The following is a 21,362-nucleotide window of genomic DNA, read 5'->3' as shown; positions in this document are numbered from 1 at the left end:
CTGACAGCTTGAACCGACTCCGAATTGGTCACACATCCATCTATGGATAAGCAGTGTGTGTGTATCTAATTAACTATTTATCTGGACGTCTCTATGTGGATATTTCTCTCCGCAAGCGACGTGCAATAAACATTTCTCCCTTGGTACTGCGCTTGTTGGTGGCGCTGATGGCACACAATCCCTCCCTCGCCCTCGTTTCATACCTTGCTCAGCTTTGAATTTCCCGCGCCAGATTCAAATTTTGCCGCAAACCCAAATGTTTGAAGAGAAAGGAGGTGAGGAGGAGGTGGGGGGGGGTGAAGAAGGGGGAGGGGAGGGGTGAGGACGAACCATCTCCAGGGCAACCTGCCGTTCCCATAGTAAGCGCCGCGTGCCGGCCACTGGCCGCAGCCTCGCGCGGAGGTGGTGCCCGCCGGCTGCTCTCGGCCCTGGGGGGGAGGGGGAAGGGAGGTGCGCGAGGAGCAAAAGGGGGCGGTGGAAAGGTAGGTGTGTCGCAAAATAAAATAAAGTGTCGCAAAGAAGGCTGGGGGTGGTTGCACGCGTCCTGGAATTTGACAGCGCTTATCAATGAAACGAGAGAGCGAGCGGATCATGGCGGATGGCCCCAGGTGTAAGCGCAGAAAACAGGCAAACCCGAGGAGGAAAAACGGTGAGTTTGCATCGGGTGGGGAGGACTGGCCGGGGGATTCTCACAATTCTCCTCTTCCCCCCCCCCCCCTCTTCTCCCTGTACTTTCTGGAAGCAGGAATTAGAGAGGGAGGGAGGAAGAGTGTTAAAGAGGAAGAGGAGGGGGAGAGAGGGGGAAAATAAGCTGGATAAAAAGAGAAGAAACAAAAGAAAAACTTAACTCGGAGAAACTCGGTTGTGCGAGGGAGAGCGAGCGATTTAAATCGGGAACTCGGCACACACTTCACTCAGATCCGTCCCAGTGCGGGGCTTTATGATTGTTACTTGGAGTTTGGTTGTGGTGGGGTGTGTTTTTTTTTTGGGGGGGGGGGGGGGGGGTGTTGGAAAGTACGGTTAAAGTTGGGAGGCGAGCAGTTGTTCCTTTTGTCGGTGTGGGATCATTACCTGCTCCCTGGCCTCACTCTCTGCTCCGTCGCCTAGCGGTTCATGGCCCTGGACCGTTATACGCTGCCGCTCCCTCCCAGCTCTTTATCTGCTCAGTCAGAGCCTCCTCCCTCCCCCTCTCTGTTCTTTTACCGACCCCAGGCCGAATTAGACAAGAGAATACCCCCCCTCCTTTTTATTTTTAACGGATCTGTATTTAAAACTCCAGCACTTTGTTACCTTTCTCGCCCCCCCCCCCCCAAAAAAAAAGAAAAGTGCTTCTGGCGTGTAGGGTCAAACCACCCTTCATTATTTATTTATTTAGTCTCCCTGAAGAGCACCATAATCTTAAAATGAATTTATTACCTGACGCAGTCAAGAGTTAAAACTGTTTGAAAGAGGAAGCGAGACTTTTTTTGTCTGAAGGGCTTCTATCTCTTTTATCTTCTCTCCAACCCCCCCCCCCCCCCCCCCCCCCGGTGTAAACATAAACAGTTTGGTGAAGTTTTTAATTCTCCTCCCTCCACATTATGCTGAGGGGAAGGTTGAAATCAGACCCTCGTCTTTTCGCCCGGGTACCTGTTTGGTGCCGAAATGGGTGGTAACGGTTTGAGCGAATTACAGGGCCTCTGGGCCGCTCCACTGACTGGGACACTGGGCTGAAAAAGCTATATAAGGAATATATTTACATTACAGCCGGGAAGGAGTTGCATTTTTCTCCCCCCTTCTACATTTGTTTATATAAACTTTTAATGTGAGCGTTTTTGTTTCTTAAAAGGTGATCGCCTTCTTCGGGGTGTCGGTTATATATTTAGTCCTACAGTTGCAATGATTTTTATTTAAAGGTAGGGAATTTTCCCTCCTCAGGAAACACAGGCTAATGGTGTGATAGCATCTCCCCTCTCTCGCATTTGGTGGTGTTTGTGTATTTTCCTGTGTAATTGCCACATTTTAAACGCAGTTCAAAAACCTATTTTTTTACTGCGATGTGTACCGTTGGAATGATTTTAAGCTATTTTATTTTTTTACGTGAAAAAATATTTTGCCCCGATGGTTGGTGCTAAGTTGATGGGCTTTTCCTGCTGACGAAATTGTGACATGTGCGCCTGCCACAGCGAGCGAGCGAGAGAAGGGAGGGAGAGCGATGTAAACATGTTTACCTGAAAAATGGGACTGTTACGTTGTTAAAAATGGCAAGAAAACCTGGCGCATGCATATTTATTCAGTGTGTGCTTTTGAAAATCGAGTCGCAATGTAGGATTGAAGCGGATTTTTAAAAAGAGAAAAGTATTTCCCTTCGGCAGGAGAAAGCGATTCCTGATTGTCGTGTCGAGCCGAGCTGACAGGCTGCAGCAAATGGCAACTTGTGCAGGTAGCAATGGTGTTAGTTTCAGCCCCCCTCTTGTCTGCTTCAATCTCATGGGAGAGATTTATTTACCATGGTTGCAGTAAGGTTACTTTCCTTTGTGCTCTTGAACGGGAATAATTTGTTGAAGGCATTTAGCATTTTTAATCCATGCCCTTTTGAATTTTATTCCGAAATTACACGTTGAATATTGGAATGGAGGCAATTGGTATTCCGTCTCCTTTTTTGTGCTTTTTAACCTCGACAAGCACGCCCTGGTGTGTGTTTCGTCTCGGTGTATCGTTCCATCTATGTGTGTGCTGGGGAGGGGTGTAGCGGTCGTTAATAACTGATTAGATTGACGCCTGGAAGCTCCTGCAGAGAAGCTAAGTGGAGGAGGGGGAAGAATGAACGTGTTTGTGTTGGGTGGTGGTTTTTGTGCAAGATGTGCGCACAGGTAACAAATGCGGTGGCACAGGGAACATTTTAAAATCTTAAGTGTTATTACATCCGTTTAAATCATGCTTGCCCTGCCATCTGCAGAAAAACAAATCTAGTTAACTGATTGTGGCACATAGTGTTAAACGACTGCTCTGTATCGCTAATCCTATTGGAGCAGTCATAAATCTTTATTTTTTTCCCTAGTGTGCGTATGCTCTGTCTGCCCACTAGGGTAGTTTTGAAAAAAATCTGTCCAGGTTAAAGCAAATGGCTTTCAGTTTTGTTTTTACAAATTGGAGAATTTGCCAGTTCTTTATTGCACATTATTTCTTTTCCCAAAATGTACTTTTATTCATCAGATATTTAAATTCCAGTTAAAAGTTGACATAAGATGCAAACCAAATCATTTTTTCCCAATATTATGTTACGTGCTACATTTACAATTAATATTTTTAGCACTCATCCATTACATTTTTACATCTCCACATCATGTTTGTACAGCTCGAGGGGTTTGACCCAGTTTTCAGCCCCTCCGTGTACCAAGGCTGAATGGCCTCAGAAGATAGCCATGAGCCTTTGCTGTGGCTCCCTCTAGCTTTAGTGCATGCATCCCTCAGCACTTAGCCCTGGATCTTTGAATGTGCCAATCTGCAACATCCAGTTGTGGACAACTTTACGCTAGAAGACATTTATTGCGCACTCTTGAATATAATACTTGACTGTTGATAGGCGACTTATCCAAGTATAATCTAATTTTTTCTCATCTGGTACTTCACATAGTTTAGTTTCATATACCAATATAGCACCTGCATCTCTTTGTATTTTCTCATGAGTTGGTTCTCACTCCTCTGAAATTGAAGTCGTGTGTGCCTAGGTAGGGATTTCCCCTCTTTTATTTTCCCATTTTGAAATACATACTTGCTTTGCCAGCAAACTGTTTCGAAACTTAATAGGTACTGAGAAAATGTCTTAACACAACTAAGTAATTTCTTCTTAACCATTTTCTGGGAAAACAGACTGGTGGGTTTAGGACTGTAATTGAGAAATACAACTTGAATAATACAGACCCTGAACAGTTGAGGATCAAGGAACTGAAGAACACCATATCATCATAGCGTGGTAGCGGCAAGGCGAATGACTCCTATTTATGAAAAAAATTATCTTGAGGTCAAGATTTTCAGTGGTGTGCATACCCTCTTGCTCTAAACAATTTGATTCCAGATAAGTTGTTATAATGAGCCTAACTATTTAAATTTGTTGAAAATGTGGACTTGTTAAGGTGAAGGATGTTGGCACGGGAGATTGGAATGCATTGTATGCTTTTTGAAACTTGGTGTCAAACATGGCCAGATGCAAAATATAACTGCTGCACTGTACATCCTCAATTGTCCTAATCTGAAGCCACTGCACCTTAATACTCCCAAGAGCTGGATTTTGTGGGGCTGACAAGGGACTTGACACCAAACTATGGTTAAGTGAAAAGACAGTATAAGACATTCAGACCGTAATCTCCTGAAAAGATTTTTTGCATTGAAACCTCCATGAAGTTGGTAATGTTTTTAATATTTATTGGCTTGGCAAACTTTCTAACCTGTGAACTGTAACAAGGTTAGTAGTTCCAACCAAAGCAGTTACAATGAAAAAGAACTTTGCATTTAATCATTCTCTTATGGCCACAAAATGTCTTGCATATATATTCAAAACTCTGAGGATGCTTTTCCAAAAGTATATCTTCCAGGAAAAGTCCTTTTAACCAAACTCAGCAGGAAGCAAGCGTCCAAGGTACTGTTAGGTGACCTTTGACCCAGAGACTCTGAATGCCTTAGGTATGATTTCACTTTCACTACATCCTTTGTCAACCTGAATGCTTGTCAAATCAGATGTGTGTTTAGACCTTTTTTCAGTGAATGTGCCTAAAGGAAGGAACAAAGTACTAGGTCATCCTGAACATTATCCTTGTGTTTATTTTCTGTTATGGAGGGTGGGGGAGGGATTCTTGGTTTTTCTTCCGAGGTACTGGGCACATTCACTGTGAGCCAGTGTTTATTTTCTGTTTAGCTTTTCAGAGTATTGTTCAGTTACTCCCTACACATGAGCAGATGACTGACCATCTGATACAAATAAGTAATTATACTCTGAATTGCATTATGTAGAAGAGGGTGGCAGAAGAAAAAAATAGTTTTAATGCAAAAAATGCACATAACTTGGAGAACCAAGCAAATGTGCATGTCTGTTGTATGATATGTTTACACCTTTTGTTTGTGCTATCTGTGCCCTTTGCATTCAATAATGGACATGGAAATTACCTCAATTTGCCATCTCTAACTAGCATTATATTAGAGTTGTTTCCTTCCTTATCATGCCAATCCTTGTTTTTTGTAATTATTCCTGTACCACTGAATTTAAAATTGGCAGCTGTTCTTGTTGGAATAAGCATAATTATTTGTGTTTGGCTGAGCCCTAAGTTGTGTCTGGCATGGTTTTCGGATTGGTCAGTGTGAATTTATTGAACTTTTTTCAACCATTGTGTACTACGTGTAGAAAAGCACTGGGAGAAAGGCATAGTTACCTTTTGGGGTTTGTTCGCTATACCTCATACAGTTTCTGCCTTTAAAAGAAAGGGTCTATTCACTGGTCTTTGTATAGGGAGGGACTAGTCTTTTCATACTAAGCTTGTGGGAAAATTCTGCAAATTTATGCACAATGTTTGTTGGAAAACGGAAGATTAGTGTTATAGTCATGATGGTTCTGGAAAGAAATTGCCTGGAATTGAAATGTAGGCACCTTAAAAACAATGTATTTTTGCAGTATGTGTTTTAATTCCAAGATAGAATATAATATTTGAATAGAATAGCTACATTATTTATGGCAGGTTGTAAGATCTCAATTTTGATGTGATTTATACTTTACAAGTGTCTTAGAGTAATGACCTTGTTTTCTGAACTCAGCTGCATACAGTAGTTCAAACGACATGCTCATACCTTTCAAATCAGTACTGATGACCCAGCCACTACATAGATCACATAGTGATTTAAATTTGAGTTTTTTGTGAAAAAAAAATTAGTCATGCAGTATAATATATTAGTCAGTTTATCCATTTGTAGACTGACTTAATGGGAAAATGTGATATGAGTTAGTGTAAAATGAGGGCTAAGACATTCGGTACTTTTTGAATTATGTTTTTTGGAAGAGAAAGATTCTAGATATCACCTTAATGCTTTAATTTTAAAATTTGTATTTTTCTGTGATTTGTTAAGATTCGAAACTTGGAACCCTTTGTTACTGCCATATTCTTGCTTTCGTTCAGAGCACTGTACAATTGACTGTGAACTTTAAAAATAAATTCTTTTTCCAATTAAGGGGCAATTTGGCGTGGCCACTCCACCTACCCTGCACATCTTTGGGTTGGGGGGGAGTGGTGGTGAGACCCACGCAGGCACTGGGAGAATGTGAACTTAATAATGTAGATTCCACATTCACGATATTCTCCTCGACTGAAACCAAGGGAATAAAACTGGTCTCTGGCCCAGTAAAATATGGAAATTTGTGTTCTCATTTCATATTTCTCCTATCCGATGCTAACTTGTGTATGCCCTTTTTTAAAATAAATTTTGAGCACCCAATTCTTTTTTTCCAATTAAGGGGCAATTTTAGCGTGGCCAATCCACTTACCCTACCCATCTTTGGGTTGTGGGTGCGAAACCTACGCAAACATTGGAGAATGTGCAAACTTCACACAGACAGTGACCCAGAGCTGGGATCGAACCTGGGACCTCAGTGCCGTGAGGCAGCAGTGCTTGCCAATGTGCTGCCCTCATTTATGTATGCTTTTTACAAACTGCATGTTTTTAAAAAACCTTCAGTGACTGTGAAGTCAAGTCTTCTGTTTTAATGAGGGATTGATACTTTTCTCGCCAACTTCAGAAATGGTCATAGCGTGTTTTGAGCTCCTCGATTTTCTTTGTCACTGAAATTATATTTATTATTAAGGCTAAAATCTTCAATGCCGGATACTTTTGCGCAAAATCACAATCACATCAGGAATGGAAATAATGGAATAATACAGAGGAGAGGGGAAAGTGACAGGCCTCGAGGCAGAATTTTCTGGAGTGTGGCAACAAGGAGTCCTAGTAAAGCTAATCAGTTGGAATCAGGAAAGTTCCTGAGGACTGTGTCCTAGAGCCAACTACATTCATCTGCTTTCAACCTTCCCTCCATCATAAGGTTATAACTGGAGCTATTTACTGATTGCACAGTGTTCAGTTCCATTTAAAATTCCTTAGATAGTGAACCAGTTCTTGCGTACATGCAGTAAAATCTGAATAACCAGGCCTGGGCAGTTAAGTGGCAAATAACATTTGTGCTACACGAGTGCCAACAAGAGCAAACCTAACCATCTCTTTAACATTCAATGACATTACCATTACTGTGTTCCCCACCACGTTGGCGATGCGGTTGGTGTGCTCACCACTGAGCAGAAAAAAACCCAGGAGAGTCCCATAAATTCAATCACTGTTCGAGATCAGTGGCAGGATATTCTATTGCGAGTTTCTCAGGTCCAGTCTCAAGTCTCTTCATCTATAAGGCACAAGTCTGGAGTATAATTGATTGCTTTCCACTTGCCTAGAAGTGTGCAGCTTATAACCTCGGTAAGTTCCCCAACATTTGGGAGAAAATAATCCAATTGATCAGTTTCTCATTCACTTGCCTAAAATGTCCACCACCAGTGTACATTAACTACAGTGTATACTACTTATGGGATGTACTACATGTAGCAAGTAGCCTAGACGTTTGCACACCACCTCCCAAACAAACAACAATCAACCACATAGACAAAGGTGACAGATGGATTGGAATGCCATCATCTCCAAATTACGCATCCTGATGTTGATGTATATTCCATATTCCTTTATGGTTGCTGGTTCTGGAGCTCCCTACCTAATATGGAGTGCAGAAAGTCTGCTTACTGGTGTTGTAGTTGTGGACATTTGCGGATGGACAATAAAGGCCAAGCAATCCTGAGAATGTTTTTTAAAAAAAGGGCAAATTGCCTTTCTAAAAATAAAATCGCAATTAATCATTAATTCATTGTTTATTCATTTTTTAAACTCTCTCTAGTTCCATTGACTTATCCAAGACACTTTTTTTTTGTGCATGTCGTTTTTACTCTGGGTATATCTCACACAAGCTGCTTCGTGTGCTTTTGAATATACTTTCCAACTGGAGTCATCTGGACATTGGTCAGGAATGGCGGTCAGTGATTAGCACTGCTGCCTCATGGCGCCAAGGTCCCAGGTTCAATCCCGGCTCTGGGTCACTGTCCATGTGGAGTTTGCACATTCTCCCTGTGTTTGTGTGGATTTCGCCCCCACAACCCAAAAATGTGCAGGGTAGGTGGATTGACCACGCTAAATTTCCTCTTAATTGGAAAAAATTAATTGGGTACTCTAAATTTATTTTTTTTAAAATAAAAAAGGAATGGAAATCTTTTCCACTGCACTATCTATCCACTTGGCTGAGTTGGAACTTGCAGGACACAGCTACTTCAAATAGAAGCGGGATCACTTCAACTTGCTTTGATTGTATATTAAGCCATTCATTAGAGCTTAACAACAAATCTACGTGTATGAACTAATAGCAGAAAAATGCAATCTATTGGTAATACTGCAATGATGGTTTGAACCAAACTAGGCCATCACGATTTTTGTTGTTTTTTAACTCTTTTTCTCCCCCATCTCAAACAACCATTGATATCAGTGTATTTTAACTATTTCTGTTCAAATCAAACAGTTATACAAGGAATCAATTGTAGACAAGAGTTGTGAATTAGGATATAAGAAAACCTTCTTCGTAGCTGATCTTGTTTTCTCTTCCTGCTGTGCCTCCCCCACATCCCCTCCTATTTATTATTACAACAATGTGCAATGTTTTTCTGAACTTTCCCCTGTTTCTCTGAAGGTTTGCATACACTTTTATTTTCTGCATATGCTTTCTCATTATTGAAATAAATACTGTGTAATAATTACTTTTTTATTTTCCTGGACCTAAAAATTTGAATTTCTTTTAGTCTTCCCTTTCTTCCCTTAAAATTAAGCCTCTTATCATCTAACCTTTAGAACTCGTTATATTTTCTGTCCCACTCTTTTTCAGCCTTAGTATATTACCTTGCGCTATGCACCTTGGCCATCAATTAAAAATATAGTAGGTTATGATTATGAACAACTGGTTTTCCTCCTTTAGAAGTAGGCAGCATGGTGGTACAGTGGATAGCACTGCTGCATCCCAGCTCCAGGGACCTGGGTTCAATTCCGGGCTTGGGTAACTGGCTGTGTGGACTTTGCACTTTCTACCCCTGTCTGCGTGGGTTTCCGCCGGGTGCTCCGGTTTCTTCCCAGAGTCCAAAGATGTGCAGGTTAGGTGGATTGACCCTGCTAAATTGCCTCTTAGTGTCAAAAAGGTAGGTGGGGTTACGGGGATAGTGTGGAAGCGTGGGCTTAAGTCGGGTGCTCTTTCCAAGGGCTGGTGAAGACCTGCTGGGCTGAATGGCCTCCTTCTGCACTAAGCACTATGATACATCTGCAGGTCCTGTAACTAGATGGGTACATTCCAGACTTTTGCTGTTGCAGCTTTTTAGCCTCCTGCTCGGAAATGTGACCGAGGCTTCATGACAAGTTGTGCTCACTATCTTGTGAACAGGTGGCGCTTCACCAGTGTTAGAGCTGAGACCAAGTCACTCGAAGTAGAGGAGAGGAACGGTTGATCTTATGCACCTTTACTCCGTGAACTTGCTGCCTGAAGTCGACCATAAATAGTCTGAATAAATGTAAAATTTGTTTGTTGGCAAAGTTCAGATTTGGTAGAGAAAGTAATTGAATTCCCTTTGGTTTAGCCCCTGAAGGACTTTTGCTCATCACTCAAAACATTTATTTGATTTAATTAAAGATAGCATTAGTTAAATAATGATTTTGCACTCTCTTTTGGCATGACCACTGATCAAATTCCAAATCAATATCAATGCACGTTGGGCCAGTTTGGGTTATCTTGTTCTATTTGGTCAGGTTGAGCACTTTTGGTTGGCCTCCCTGATGGAGAGAAAACAAAGGGACAACATTTGCATGCATAGTCCTTTTCTTTAACTTGTTAAATATTCACAAAGCAGATGATTGCAATCCAGTGAGAATCACAACATTTATGTATATTGGTGCTTATATGCCTGGGTTAGGCAGCCATACAAATCATCACTGTTCACTGGTATGGGGTTGGGGGCTTTCTAGCATATACCTTTCTTTTGATGATGTGCTGTTTCATTGTCTTGGGAAGAATGCAAAAGATTGTTTCTTGGTCATATTGTTAAAATCTTTTTTTTTTTTTTTAAAGAGTATCCAATTATTTTTTTCCAATTTAAGGGGCCAATCCACCTACCTTACACATCTTTGAATTGTGCGGGTGAGACCCACACAGACAGGGGGAGAATGTGCAAACTCCACATGGACAGTGATCCAGGGCCTGGATCGAACCTGGGACCGTGGTGACATGAGGCAGCAGTGCTAACCCCTGCACCACCGTGCCGCCCTTGCTTCTTGGTCATACTGCAAGTGTAGGTATAACCTTTACTTCATACCATGCTTGCACTAGCTTCACGTAGGGTGACTTGCTACAATTACAGTAATTTTTAGATTCTGTTTCTGAAGGTTTCTTCAGTTGGAATCCATATAAGACCATAAGACATAGGAGCAGAATTAGGCCATTCAGCCCCCGGGTCTACTCTGTCATTCAATCATGGCTGATATGTTTCTCATCCCCATTCTCCTGCCTTCTCCTAATAACCCCTGACCCCCTTATTAAGTAGGAACCTATCTATCACTGTCTTAAAGACACTCAGTGATTTGGCCTCCACTGCTTTCTGCAGCAATGCGTTCTACAGATTCACCACCCTCTGGCTGAAGAAATTCCTTCTCATCTCAGCTTTGAAGGATCGTCCATTCAGTCTGAGGCTGTGCCTTCGGTTCTAGTTGTTCTTAGTAGTGGAAACATCCTCTCCACGTCCACTTTACCTAGGCCTCCCAGTATCCTGTAAGTTTCAATAAGACCCCCCCCCCCCAATATCCTTCTAAACTCCAACGAGTACTGATCCAGAGTTCTCAACCATTCCTCCTCCAACAAGCTCTTCATTCCAGGGATCATTCTTGCGAACCTCCCTTGGACCCATTCTTGTGAACCTCCTCTGAACCCTTTCCAAGGCCAGCACATCCTTCCTTAGATACTGGGCCCAAAACTGCTCGCTACTCCAAATGGGCTCTGGCCAGAGCCTTATATAGCCTCAGAAGTACATCCCTGCTCTTGTAGTCTAGCCCTCTCGACATGAATGCTAACATTGCATTTGCCTTCCTAACTGCCGACTGAATCTGCACATTTACCTTTAGAGAATCTTTTTTTAAAAAAAAAATTAGAGTACCCAATTTATTTTTCCAATGAAGGGGCAATTTAGTGTGTTCAATCCACCTACCTTGCACATCTTTGGGTTGAGGGGGCGAAACCCACACAAACACTGGGAGAATGTGCAAACTCCACACTGACAGTGACCCAGAGCCGGGATCGGACCTGGGACCTCGGCGCTGTGAGACTGCAGTGCTACCACTGCGCCACCGTGCTGCCTAACCTTAAGAGAATCTTGAACTGAGTGCTAAGTCCCTTTTTGCTTCTGGTTTCTGGAAAAATGGCCGTTTCCCATTTAGAAAATAGTCCAAGTCTCCATTCTTCCTACCAAAGTACATAACTTCACACTTTTCCACATTGTATTCCATCTGCATCTTCCTTGCCCCGTATTACCTGTCCCTCTGCATATCTTTGTATTATCTGCAAACTTGGCAACAGTGCCCTCAGTTCCTTCTTCCGGATCATTAATGTATATTGTGAAAAGTTGTGGTCCCAACACCGACCCCTGAGACATACCACTAGTCACCGGCTACCATCCCGAAAAATACCCCTTTAACCCCATTTTCTGCCAGTCAGCCAGTCCTCTATCCATGCCAGTATCTTGCCCGTAACACTATGGGCTCTTAAACGTTGCTGGAATAAAACTGGAAAAACCTTTCCAAATAGAGTACTGGACTCAACTTTAACTCATTACCAGCAGGTTCTGTTTTTATTTCTGATTTCCAGCATCCACAGTATATTATTTTTACTCTTAAGCTAGAGATTCCCTACTGGTCCACATTTCTAACATGAACATAAGATCAGATGCAAACATTTAACCCTCCCTCCCCTCCTTTTGTGTATATGTATACGTGTATAAAACAAAACTATAATATGCTTCCTGGAGATGTTTGCTCTGTCCAAATTTCAAGGACCTGTGGTATGACCAGTGTGCGCCATTTGGTTGCCTGTATACCGCAGCCTGATCATTGAGCTTCCCAGCAAGGCCTTGGAGGTCTTCATTGGGAACTCTTCCTCTTCCAGATTAACTGGAGCCAGCAGGGTTGAATGTGCTCAATTTCGTCTTTTATCTGGAAATGTAAAAGGCTGATTTTATTTAAAAAAAAAAAACTGGCGCATGGAATAGGAGGGTCAGTGTGGACTTATTTACTGCAGGACTGAAAACAGCAAGTCATGGTTTTTTGGACTGAGAATGGTCAACAGTGGTGTTTCCCAAGGGCCAATGCTGGAGCACTGCTTTTTACTCTGAGAAGTGGCAAACAGTAAGGATGACACAAATTGATCACAACAGAACACATATGCTCACAGATTGAATTTAATACAAAAAAATGTGAGGTGATACCTTTTTGGCAGAAGGGAGGCAGTATAGATTTAATGACACACAGTTCCAAGAATTGTGCAGGGACAGAGTGAGCTGGTGGAATATGCACATGGATCTTTGAAGATGTCAGAACATATTGAGAGAGTGGTTGGCAAAGCACATGAGATATTGGGCTTCATAGATAGAGGTATTGCGTACAAAAGCAGGGAAGTTGTGTGAAATGTGTATAAAGCTGTGGCTAGGCCCCAACTGAAGTATCGTGTTGTGTTCTGGTCACCACAGTTTAGGAAGGGTGCGAGGGTCTTTGAAGAGATTAATGAGACAGGTTCTACAGATGAGGAATTTTAGCTACAAGCTTAGGTTGGAAAAGGCACAAAGATGATTGAAGGGAGATTTGATAGAGTTGGGTGAGATTATGACCAATTTGGGTAGGATAAATAAGGAAAACATGTTGTCATCAGCTGACTAGGGCACTCTGATTCAACATTTTGGGCAAGAAATGTGTTGGGTTGTGGGGGTGATAACAAGGGTGAGAGGAATAACCGTTTTCCCATGGAGTGTGGTGGGAATAGAGATGAACAATGATTTCAAAAGAAAATTGGATAGCCTTTTGAAGGAAATAAGCTTGCAGGAGTATGGGGATAGAACAGGGGAATGGGACTGACTGGTTTGCTCTTAAGGTGAGCTGGCATGGACTCCGGGCAGAATAGCCCTCCTTTTGGCTAAGTGAAGGATGCTACAAAAGATAAATAGGACTTGAAGATAGAGCTAATCTGCAGCAAGACCATGAAAACATTTGATGGGAATAAGTAGTTTAATATCTTGTTGGGCTAGGGTTTGTGTAGGCCCATGATGGATAAATGGGACTGCATGCAGGACAAGTTTAAGAACGAGGTGCATTGGAATAATTGAATATAGGGAGATTAAGGTTCCAGTGGCAGAAGGATTGCAGTGTCGCACAGGTGGAGATAGGTTGTGTTGCTGATAGGATATGGGGTTAAAACTTAGTTCAGGGATCAAATAGTAATCCAAGGATTCACATAATTGGTTTCAGTCGAGTGAATGGCTGAGAAAGGAGGTTGAAATCAAAGTTTGGAGAAGGATGCAATGGGTTTCCCCAAGACTTTGTATTGTTTTGCTTTTCTTGTTTTTGCATAAATGTCCAAACTTTGGTCTGGCCTCATTCTGTGCTGAAAGATTCTGTGATTATATTTTCTATCTCCACAATTGTACAGTGGTAGACGGAGTATTCCCATAATCAACAATTTGAAAAACCTCTAACTGAAAGAAGTGAGAGGATAGACAGTTTGGAGAGCTTTGTGGGGGTGGGAGTAGGTTCCGAGAGTTAACAAAGATATTGTTCACCTAAAATGTAGAGTGCACAAAATCTTGGAATTGGCTTCTGTGTCCAAATTACAGAGTAACTTATGATTCAAACTATCGCCTATCGCTCCAAACATTGTGCCTATAATCAAACAAACTTACTCTACTGTTGAGCAGTTCTATTAAGACAGTGTTTTAAGTTTTTTATGTGAATTATAATTTTTACATTTTGTACAATGCTTGCATGTTAAAGGGGTTAAAATAAAAAACCTAATATACTGGTCGGTGATTGTTGGCATCTGATGGATCTGGCAAGGGATATGCAAAAAACTATTAGGTAATTTGGACATTCTGAATTCTCCCACTGTGTACCCGAACAGGAGCTGGAATGTGGCGACTAGGGGCTTTTCACAGTAACTTCATTGCAGTCTTAATGTAAGCCTGCTTGTGACAATAAAAAGATGATTATTATTAAAAGTAAGGCACATGGGAATGGAATCATAGAAATTTACAGCAAGGAAGGAGGACCTTTTTAGGCCATTGTATCCACACTGCAAGTCGCCATCCAGCCTCATCTCACTTTCCTGCTCTTGGTTCGGAACCTTGCAGGTTATGGCACGTTGAGTATTAATGAAGTGTTGGTAACTCTCCCCAAAGCAAACTATCATCAGTCTGGTGAATAAAGTCCACTTTGTGTTTAATTACTGCCATGTTTACAATTTCCTATTGTAATGCGGAAGGATACCAACTGTGGTTAGTTGAGAAGTATTGAAAAGGTTGTAGTTGACTGTAGATCACAGGTACAGGGTGGGATTTACCGACCAACCTGTCATGTATTTTTTGGCGGCAGAAGTGGTCCGCAAGCAGGATTTATCGACCCCACTGTTGTCAATGAGATTTCCCGGTTACTACACCCCTTGTCACCAGGAAACCCGTGCACTACTGTGGGACCGGAATATCCTGCCAATGTGAACAGCTGGTAGATTGCACCCTATAATTGAAGTAACCATTTGCATCAATACATTTTCGTCACTTAAAAGGGGTTGTATGCCACACATGTGGCTCAATGAAATTGCTTTCATTACCTGAAGGAATGGATGAACTGCCTTCCTTTAGCATTTTTAAAGCAATTTTTACTGCCACATCATGAAGCAGAAATTAATTAAAATTATGGGTTACTGTTATGTTCCAAATTCATGTTGGCTCACATAGCTGCATGATTCAATCCAGTAAAGTTCCTCATGTCACCAGTGAATATCGGTATTTTGATAAGATGACTAATGGTACTGGGTATTGTGGAGGATGTCAGAAATATTGCTGCAGACTAAATTTTTGTAATTTAGAATTGAGTTGCTTCTTGTCAAATTACTGTAATTCTAAATTCATGAAAGTAACTGCCTCATGCTCATTGGCCACTTGAACAATTGAACTATTGATCTACTTGTGTGACTTAAGCAGTGTAGAATGCTTTATGTGCTAATATTGTACCGAACAGCTTGCTTGTAACACCAAGGGCTGCATCTTCATACTACCGTCAGCGTGTTTTATTTTGGGGGTGGGTTGGTGGATACTTCAAATAGGGTGCCCCCCACCCCAAACTCCTGAGCTCACCTCCAGAATGCAGCCATTAACAATTGGCTAATAACAAGCAAAGTGACACCATAATATGCTGCCCATGCCATACAATGGTTGGCATAGGCAGGGTGCTTGTTAAAATAACTTATTGGGAAGGGGTGGGTATTATTCAGCGGGTGTCTTTTGCGGATCGGGGTGTAGTCTCCTAAAATGCTAATCCCCTTCCTGCCTGCTGCTTCATTAAACCTGTGCCCACCTCGCTACCTGCCCAAACCTTCGCTGCCCAAGACCCCAAACTGCATGGCTCTGGGATCCATAAGCTGCCACCTTGCCCCATTGTAACATTCTGCCCCAAGTCTAGGCGGCAAATCAATGTTAACTACTGTGATTTAAAATGTTCTTTGCATTGTTACATGGAAAACTTTTAATATTTTTAAAAATATAAATTTAGAGTACCCAATTCTTTTTTTTCCCAATTAAGGGGCAATTCAGCTTGGCCAAGCCACCTAACCTGCACATCTTTTTTGGATTGTGGGGGTGAGACCCACACATACATTGGGTGAATGTGCAAACTCCACCCGAACAGTGACCCGGGGCTGGGATTGAACCCGGGTCCTCGCCGATTTCATGGAAAAATTATTGATAAATGGTTTAACTTAAATATTTTGCTATGTTCTCAATGTGACAAATATCCTTGGGTTACTTTTAGATATTGTTGAAAAAAAAATGACACATTTGGAAATGGGTTGCTCATTTTATTATTACATTCCCTTGGCAGCTTTTCCAATTTTCTACTGATTTAGTACATTCAGGTGAGTGTACTGCAAGTTTAGATGCAGAGTCAAGGAAGATCCCTGCCTGGATCTCAGTGCTTTCATGTTTTTCTGTGAAAGTTGCATTTCCCATGTTCAAAGGACAGGTTCCAGCACAAAATCTGAGTCTGAGTAAACCAGAAAATTAAAATAGTGAATTGTAGCTCCAGCAATAACCTGTTAAACACAATTGATATTCTGTAATTTTCCAATCCGTTATTTTACTTGGCTTGTGGCAGAGGAGCATTGCGGGGAGAAAGATATTACTCTGATTCAACCTGACGACTCATCCATTTTACCGTAAATGTTTCTCAGCGGTCATTGATTTTCATCCACGAGTGGCAAAGTTTTATTTTCTGTGGGAAGGGAGATTACTGCAATTGAACTATTGAAAAGCCACTCAACTTGAAATTATGTAAACATAGGCATAATTTGTTTGCTACATACATGAATAATAAGCCAATATTGATGGCTGTGATTGCCTATGTCCAAGCTGTTGAGTTGTTGAGCAGTATTGACATTTTCTATGTATTAACATGACATAATTAGACAATTGTCGTCATTTTATTTACTGACGTACGGAAGATTGGACCCTTCTGTGTGTTTACCATTTCCTTAACATGGCTGAACTTCAGCCTTGGAGCACCCCCTAGTGCACAATGTGACATTATTTCTATTTCCCACCCTAACCATCTTTGTGACTTCAGAGGTTGCCAATTTATGTGGTATTATTGATCTTCATGTGATGGACTTAAATCCACTGGGTAGAAATGGCCCAAATTCATTTCAACTGGGATCTTTACAAGGAAGAGAAAAGGGAAGATTGGGAGCGTGGAAGTCTTCAATCCCTCTAGGGCAATTGGGGATGGGCAACAAATGCTGACTTGGTCAGCAATGCCCATGTCTTGTGAATTAAAAAAAATCACATGAAAAGCAGTTAAGCCCAGATTTTCAACAAGGTTCATTCCAATGCCCTCTATTTTTTTTTTGAATATTTATTTTGCTAGTGGTTCAGTTTCACATGGGTGTTGTGGTAGCCCCAGTTCATCAAATGGTCTGGTAGCGTTCAATTGAACTTTTCCTTCATGAATTTTGAGACAATCATGTGAGAGAAAGTATTGTTGTGGAAATGATCTGGGAAACTTCAGTTTTGAAGTGCAGTGGAATTACTTTCTGTTCTTGGTACTTGGTAAACATTGGAAATAAGGTACAGTTTTAAGTGAGTTTAATTTAATGTTTCTACAATTAGATTCATGCTGGACAAAGATGTTTGTATGTGTGTGGGTTGGTTCAGTTCAAACTACCTGTCTCTTGTGTTTGGAGAGGGCTACGGCATGAAGAATATACTGGGGCCTTGTAAGATAGAGAAGCGTTTAAGTGTAGCTAATTTGATTGCTATTGGTGATGGATAGTGAGTTTAGAACGCTAAAGAGGGAGCATCTTTCTGTCTTGCTGGAAGAAAACCAATTCTTGCTAGAAGAAAACCTATACTAGGAGTGATGGCTAAGAAAACAAGTATTCACTATGTTTATAGTCGCCACACAAGTGAACTGTGGCATCATTACAGGTACAATTGGTGCTGCCCAGTCAGCGAAACGGACAGGCCTGATAATACCCAAACTCTCCAAACGAGTGAGCTCCCCTTCTACCTTCTCGAGCAAGGCGTAAAGCACCGGGCGCACCCGGAAATAGCGCGTGGCTCCTGGTTCGACTTGGATACGGGCTACGGCCCCTTTTATTTTCCCCAAACCAGGCTGGAATACATCTGGGTATCGTCCTAGCACCTCAGTCAACCCTTCAGAAACTGTTTGGAGGATGTGCTGCCATTGCAACCGCAAATGGCACAACCAGTCCCGACCCAACAGGCTGGGCCCATGGCCGCGCACCACGATAAGTGGGAAACGCCCCTCCTGGCACCCATAAACAACAGGGGTCATTGTAGTTCCTGCAATGTCCAGTGGTTCCCCCGTGTAGGTGGCCAACCTGGCCTGTGAGTCGGTTAATGTAAGGGTCTGTATACCCTGCTTGATGCGGTCGAATGTCCTCTGGGCGATCACGGAGACCGCTGCACCAGTGTCTAACTCCATCTCAAGCGGGTGGTCATTGACCCGTACTGTCACCTTAATGGGGGCCACACGGGGAGCTGCCACACAATGCAGGCAGTCGTCCTCCGTCTCGACGTCCTCAGGAGTAGTCGCCGCAGGTTCATCCACATGGAAGGTACGGCCCCTGGGCTGGTCCCAGTTACGGCCCCTGGGGTGGTCCCAGTTTCGGTCGGAACGACGGCGCCTCTGGCGCCCCCAGGACCGCCGTCCGCGATGGGGTCGGCGCCTACAAGTCTGACACGGACATGGCTCCTCATCCATTGGTTCTGGAGAAGGCTCCCTTCGGGGTGGCCGTCGGTCCGGACGTTGCCTCGCCCAAGGTACCGCAGGAGTGCGGGGGGACGTTTTCGGACGGAAGGGGTTGCGCCCTAAGGCATGCACTTCCATTCCCTGTAGCTCCTGCACTCCTCGTTCTGCGCTCTCTCGGGACAATACTATTTGAATGGCCTGTTGAAAAGTCAATGTTGGCTCAGCTAACAACTTTCTCTGGGTGGCCGCATTGTTAATACCGCAAACCAAACGGTCGCGTAGCATTTCTGACAAGGTCTCACCATAGTCACAGTACTCTGCAATCCTGCGTAGCCTGGATAGAAAATAGGCAAGGGTTTCTCCAGGGGTCCTCTCAGCGGTATTAAACTGGTAACGCTGGACTATCGTGGACGGGGTTGGGTTAAAATGTTGCCCCACTATATTCACAAGTTCATCAAACGTTTTGGTGTCCGGCGCAGCTGGGTACGTAAGGCTCCTAATCACCCCAAACGTATGCGGGCCGCAGGCGGTGAGCAATATGACCACCTGGCGTTGTTTTCGGTGATATTGTTTGCCCGGAAATAGTAACGCATCCGTTGTGTGTACTGGTTCCAGCTTTCCAGCGCAGCATCAAAAACATCCAAACGTCCGTACAGAGGCATGAGCCAATGGTAAGTAGGCAGGTTATAACACTCTCCCAACTCGATTGCCAACTAATCATTTCTCATTGCACAACACCCAATCCAAGATGGCCTGTTCCCTTGTTGGTTCCTCAACATACTGGTCCAGAAAACCATACCGTACACACTCCAGAAATTTCTCCTCTATTACACTGTGACTAATTTGAGTCACCCAATCTATATGCAGATTAAAGTCACCCACAATCACAGATGTTCCTATATCACATGCATCTCTGATTTCCTGTCTAATGCTATTCCCAACAATACCACTGCAGTTTGGTGGTCAGTACACCACCTCTATGAATGCTTCTTGCCCCTTGATGTTTCTCAATTCGACCCAGACAAATTCCACATCACATCCTTCCTCAACGTTGTATCAGTATCTTTTAAAAAAAAAAAAAAAAAAAATTTCGAGTACCCAATTCATTTTTTCCAATTAAGTGCCAATTTAGCATGGCCAATCCACCTACCCTGCATATCTTTTGGGTTGTGGGGGCGAAACCCACACAAACACGGGAAGAATGTGCAGACTCCACATGGACAGTGACCCAGGGTCGGGATCGAACCTGGGACCTCGGCGCTGTGAGGCAGCAATGCTAACCACTGCGCCACCATGCTGCCCATCAATATCTTCTTTAATCAACAATGCAACTCTACCACTTTTTCCTTTCCATCTGCCCCTCCTAAAAACTGAATAGCACTCGATATTTAGTTCCCATCCTTGGTCCCCTTGGAGCCATGTCTCCGTAATCCCAACTATATCATATCCCTTTCAATCTATCTGAGCAGCTAATTGATCCATTTTATTTTGAATGTCCCGCAAATTCAGATACAAAATCTAGTCCTTTAATGTTCCTTGTCCCCGCCTTCGATAGGGTAGAGTGGGGGTACCTGTGGGAGGTGCTGAAGAGGTTTGGGGGGAGGGGTTTGTCAGGTGGGTTAGGCTGTTGTATGAGGTTCCGATGGCGAGTGTGGCCACAAATAGGAGGAGGTCCGAGTACTTTCGGTTGCACCGAGGGACGAGACAGGGGTGTCCCCTGTCCCCCCTGCTCTTCGCACTGGCGATTGAACCCCTGGCTATGGCACTGAGAGAGTCGAGGAACTGAGGGGGTTGGTGCGGGGTGGGGAGGAGCATAGGGTGTCGCTTTATGCGGACGACCTGCTGCTGTATGTGGCAGACCCGGTGGGAGGAATGCCAGAGGTAATGAGGATCCTTGGGGAATTCGGGGACTTTTCGGGGTACAAGCTCAATATGGGGAAGAGCGAACTGTTCGTAGTTCAGCTAGGGGACCAGGAGAGGGGGATTGGTGAGCTCCCACTAAAAAGGGCGGAGAGGAACTTCAGATATTTGGGGGTCCAGGTGGCCAGGAGCTGGGGGGCCCTGCATAGGCTTAACTTTACAAGGCTGGAGGAGCAAATGGAGGAGTTCAAGAGGTGGGACGCGTTGCCGCTGTCCCTGGCGGGTAGGGTGCAGTCAATCAAAATGACGGTGCTCCCAAGGGTTTTGTTCCTGTTCCAGTGCCTCCCCGTGTTGATCCCGAAGGCTTTTTTCAGGCAGGTTAACAATTGTATAATGGGGTTTGTGCGGGCGCGAGGGACTCCGAGGGAGAGAAGGGTGTTCCTTGAGCGGAGTAGAGATAGGGGGGGGGGGCTGGCGCTGCCCAACCTCTGTGGGTACTACTGGGCCGCCAATGCGACAATGGTGCGCAAGTGGGTGATGGAGGGGGAGGGGGCTGCATGGAAGAGGCTGCAGACGGCGTCCTGTGTGGGTACAAGTCTGTGGGCGCTGGCAACGGCGCCGCTGCTGCTCCCTCCAAGGAGGTATACCACGAGCCCGGTGGTGGTGGTGGCCCTCAAAATTTGGGGCAGTGGAGGTGGCATAGGGGGGAAGTTAGGGCCTTGGCGTGGACCCCATTATGGGGGAACCACCGGTTCGCCCCAGGAAGAACAGGTGGAGGATTTTCGGGGTTGGACAGGGCAGGGATACGTAAATTGGGGGACCTGTTTGTGGACGGGAAGTTCGTG

At 43.6% G+C, this 21,362-nt stretch overlaps 1 protein-coding gene across 3 annotated transcripts in view; it reads left to right on the top strand.

The window, feature by feature from the left end:
* Positions 1-482: 482 nt before the first annotated feature.
* Positions 483-21,362, top strand: part of zeb1b (zinc finger E-box binding homeobox 1b) — a 253,962-nt gene continuing 233,082 nt past the window's right edge. For all 3 annotated transcript variants that reach the window (XM_072508355.1, XM_072508354.1, XM_072508353.1), the window contains exon 1: positions 483-649. In XM_072508355.1, coding sequence (XP_072364456.1) covers positions 568-649 — 82 coding nt within the window. In that variant the 5' untranslated portion in view covers positions 483-567. The remainder of the gene's footprint in view (positions 650-21,362) is intronic.

The sequence above is a fragment of the Scyliorhinus torazame genome, chromosome 6, assembly GCF_047496885.1.
Source record: "Scyliorhinus torazame isolate Kashiwa2021f chromosome 6, sScyTor2.1, whole genome shotgun sequence".
NCBI classification, from domain to species: domain Eukaryota; kingdom Metazoa; phylum Chordata; class Chondrichthyes; order Carcharhiniformes; family Scyliorhinidae; genus Scyliorhinus; species Scyliorhinus torazame.
Note: the sequence above shows the minus strand (reverse complement) of the source record. Positions and strands in the feature narration are given on the sequence as shown.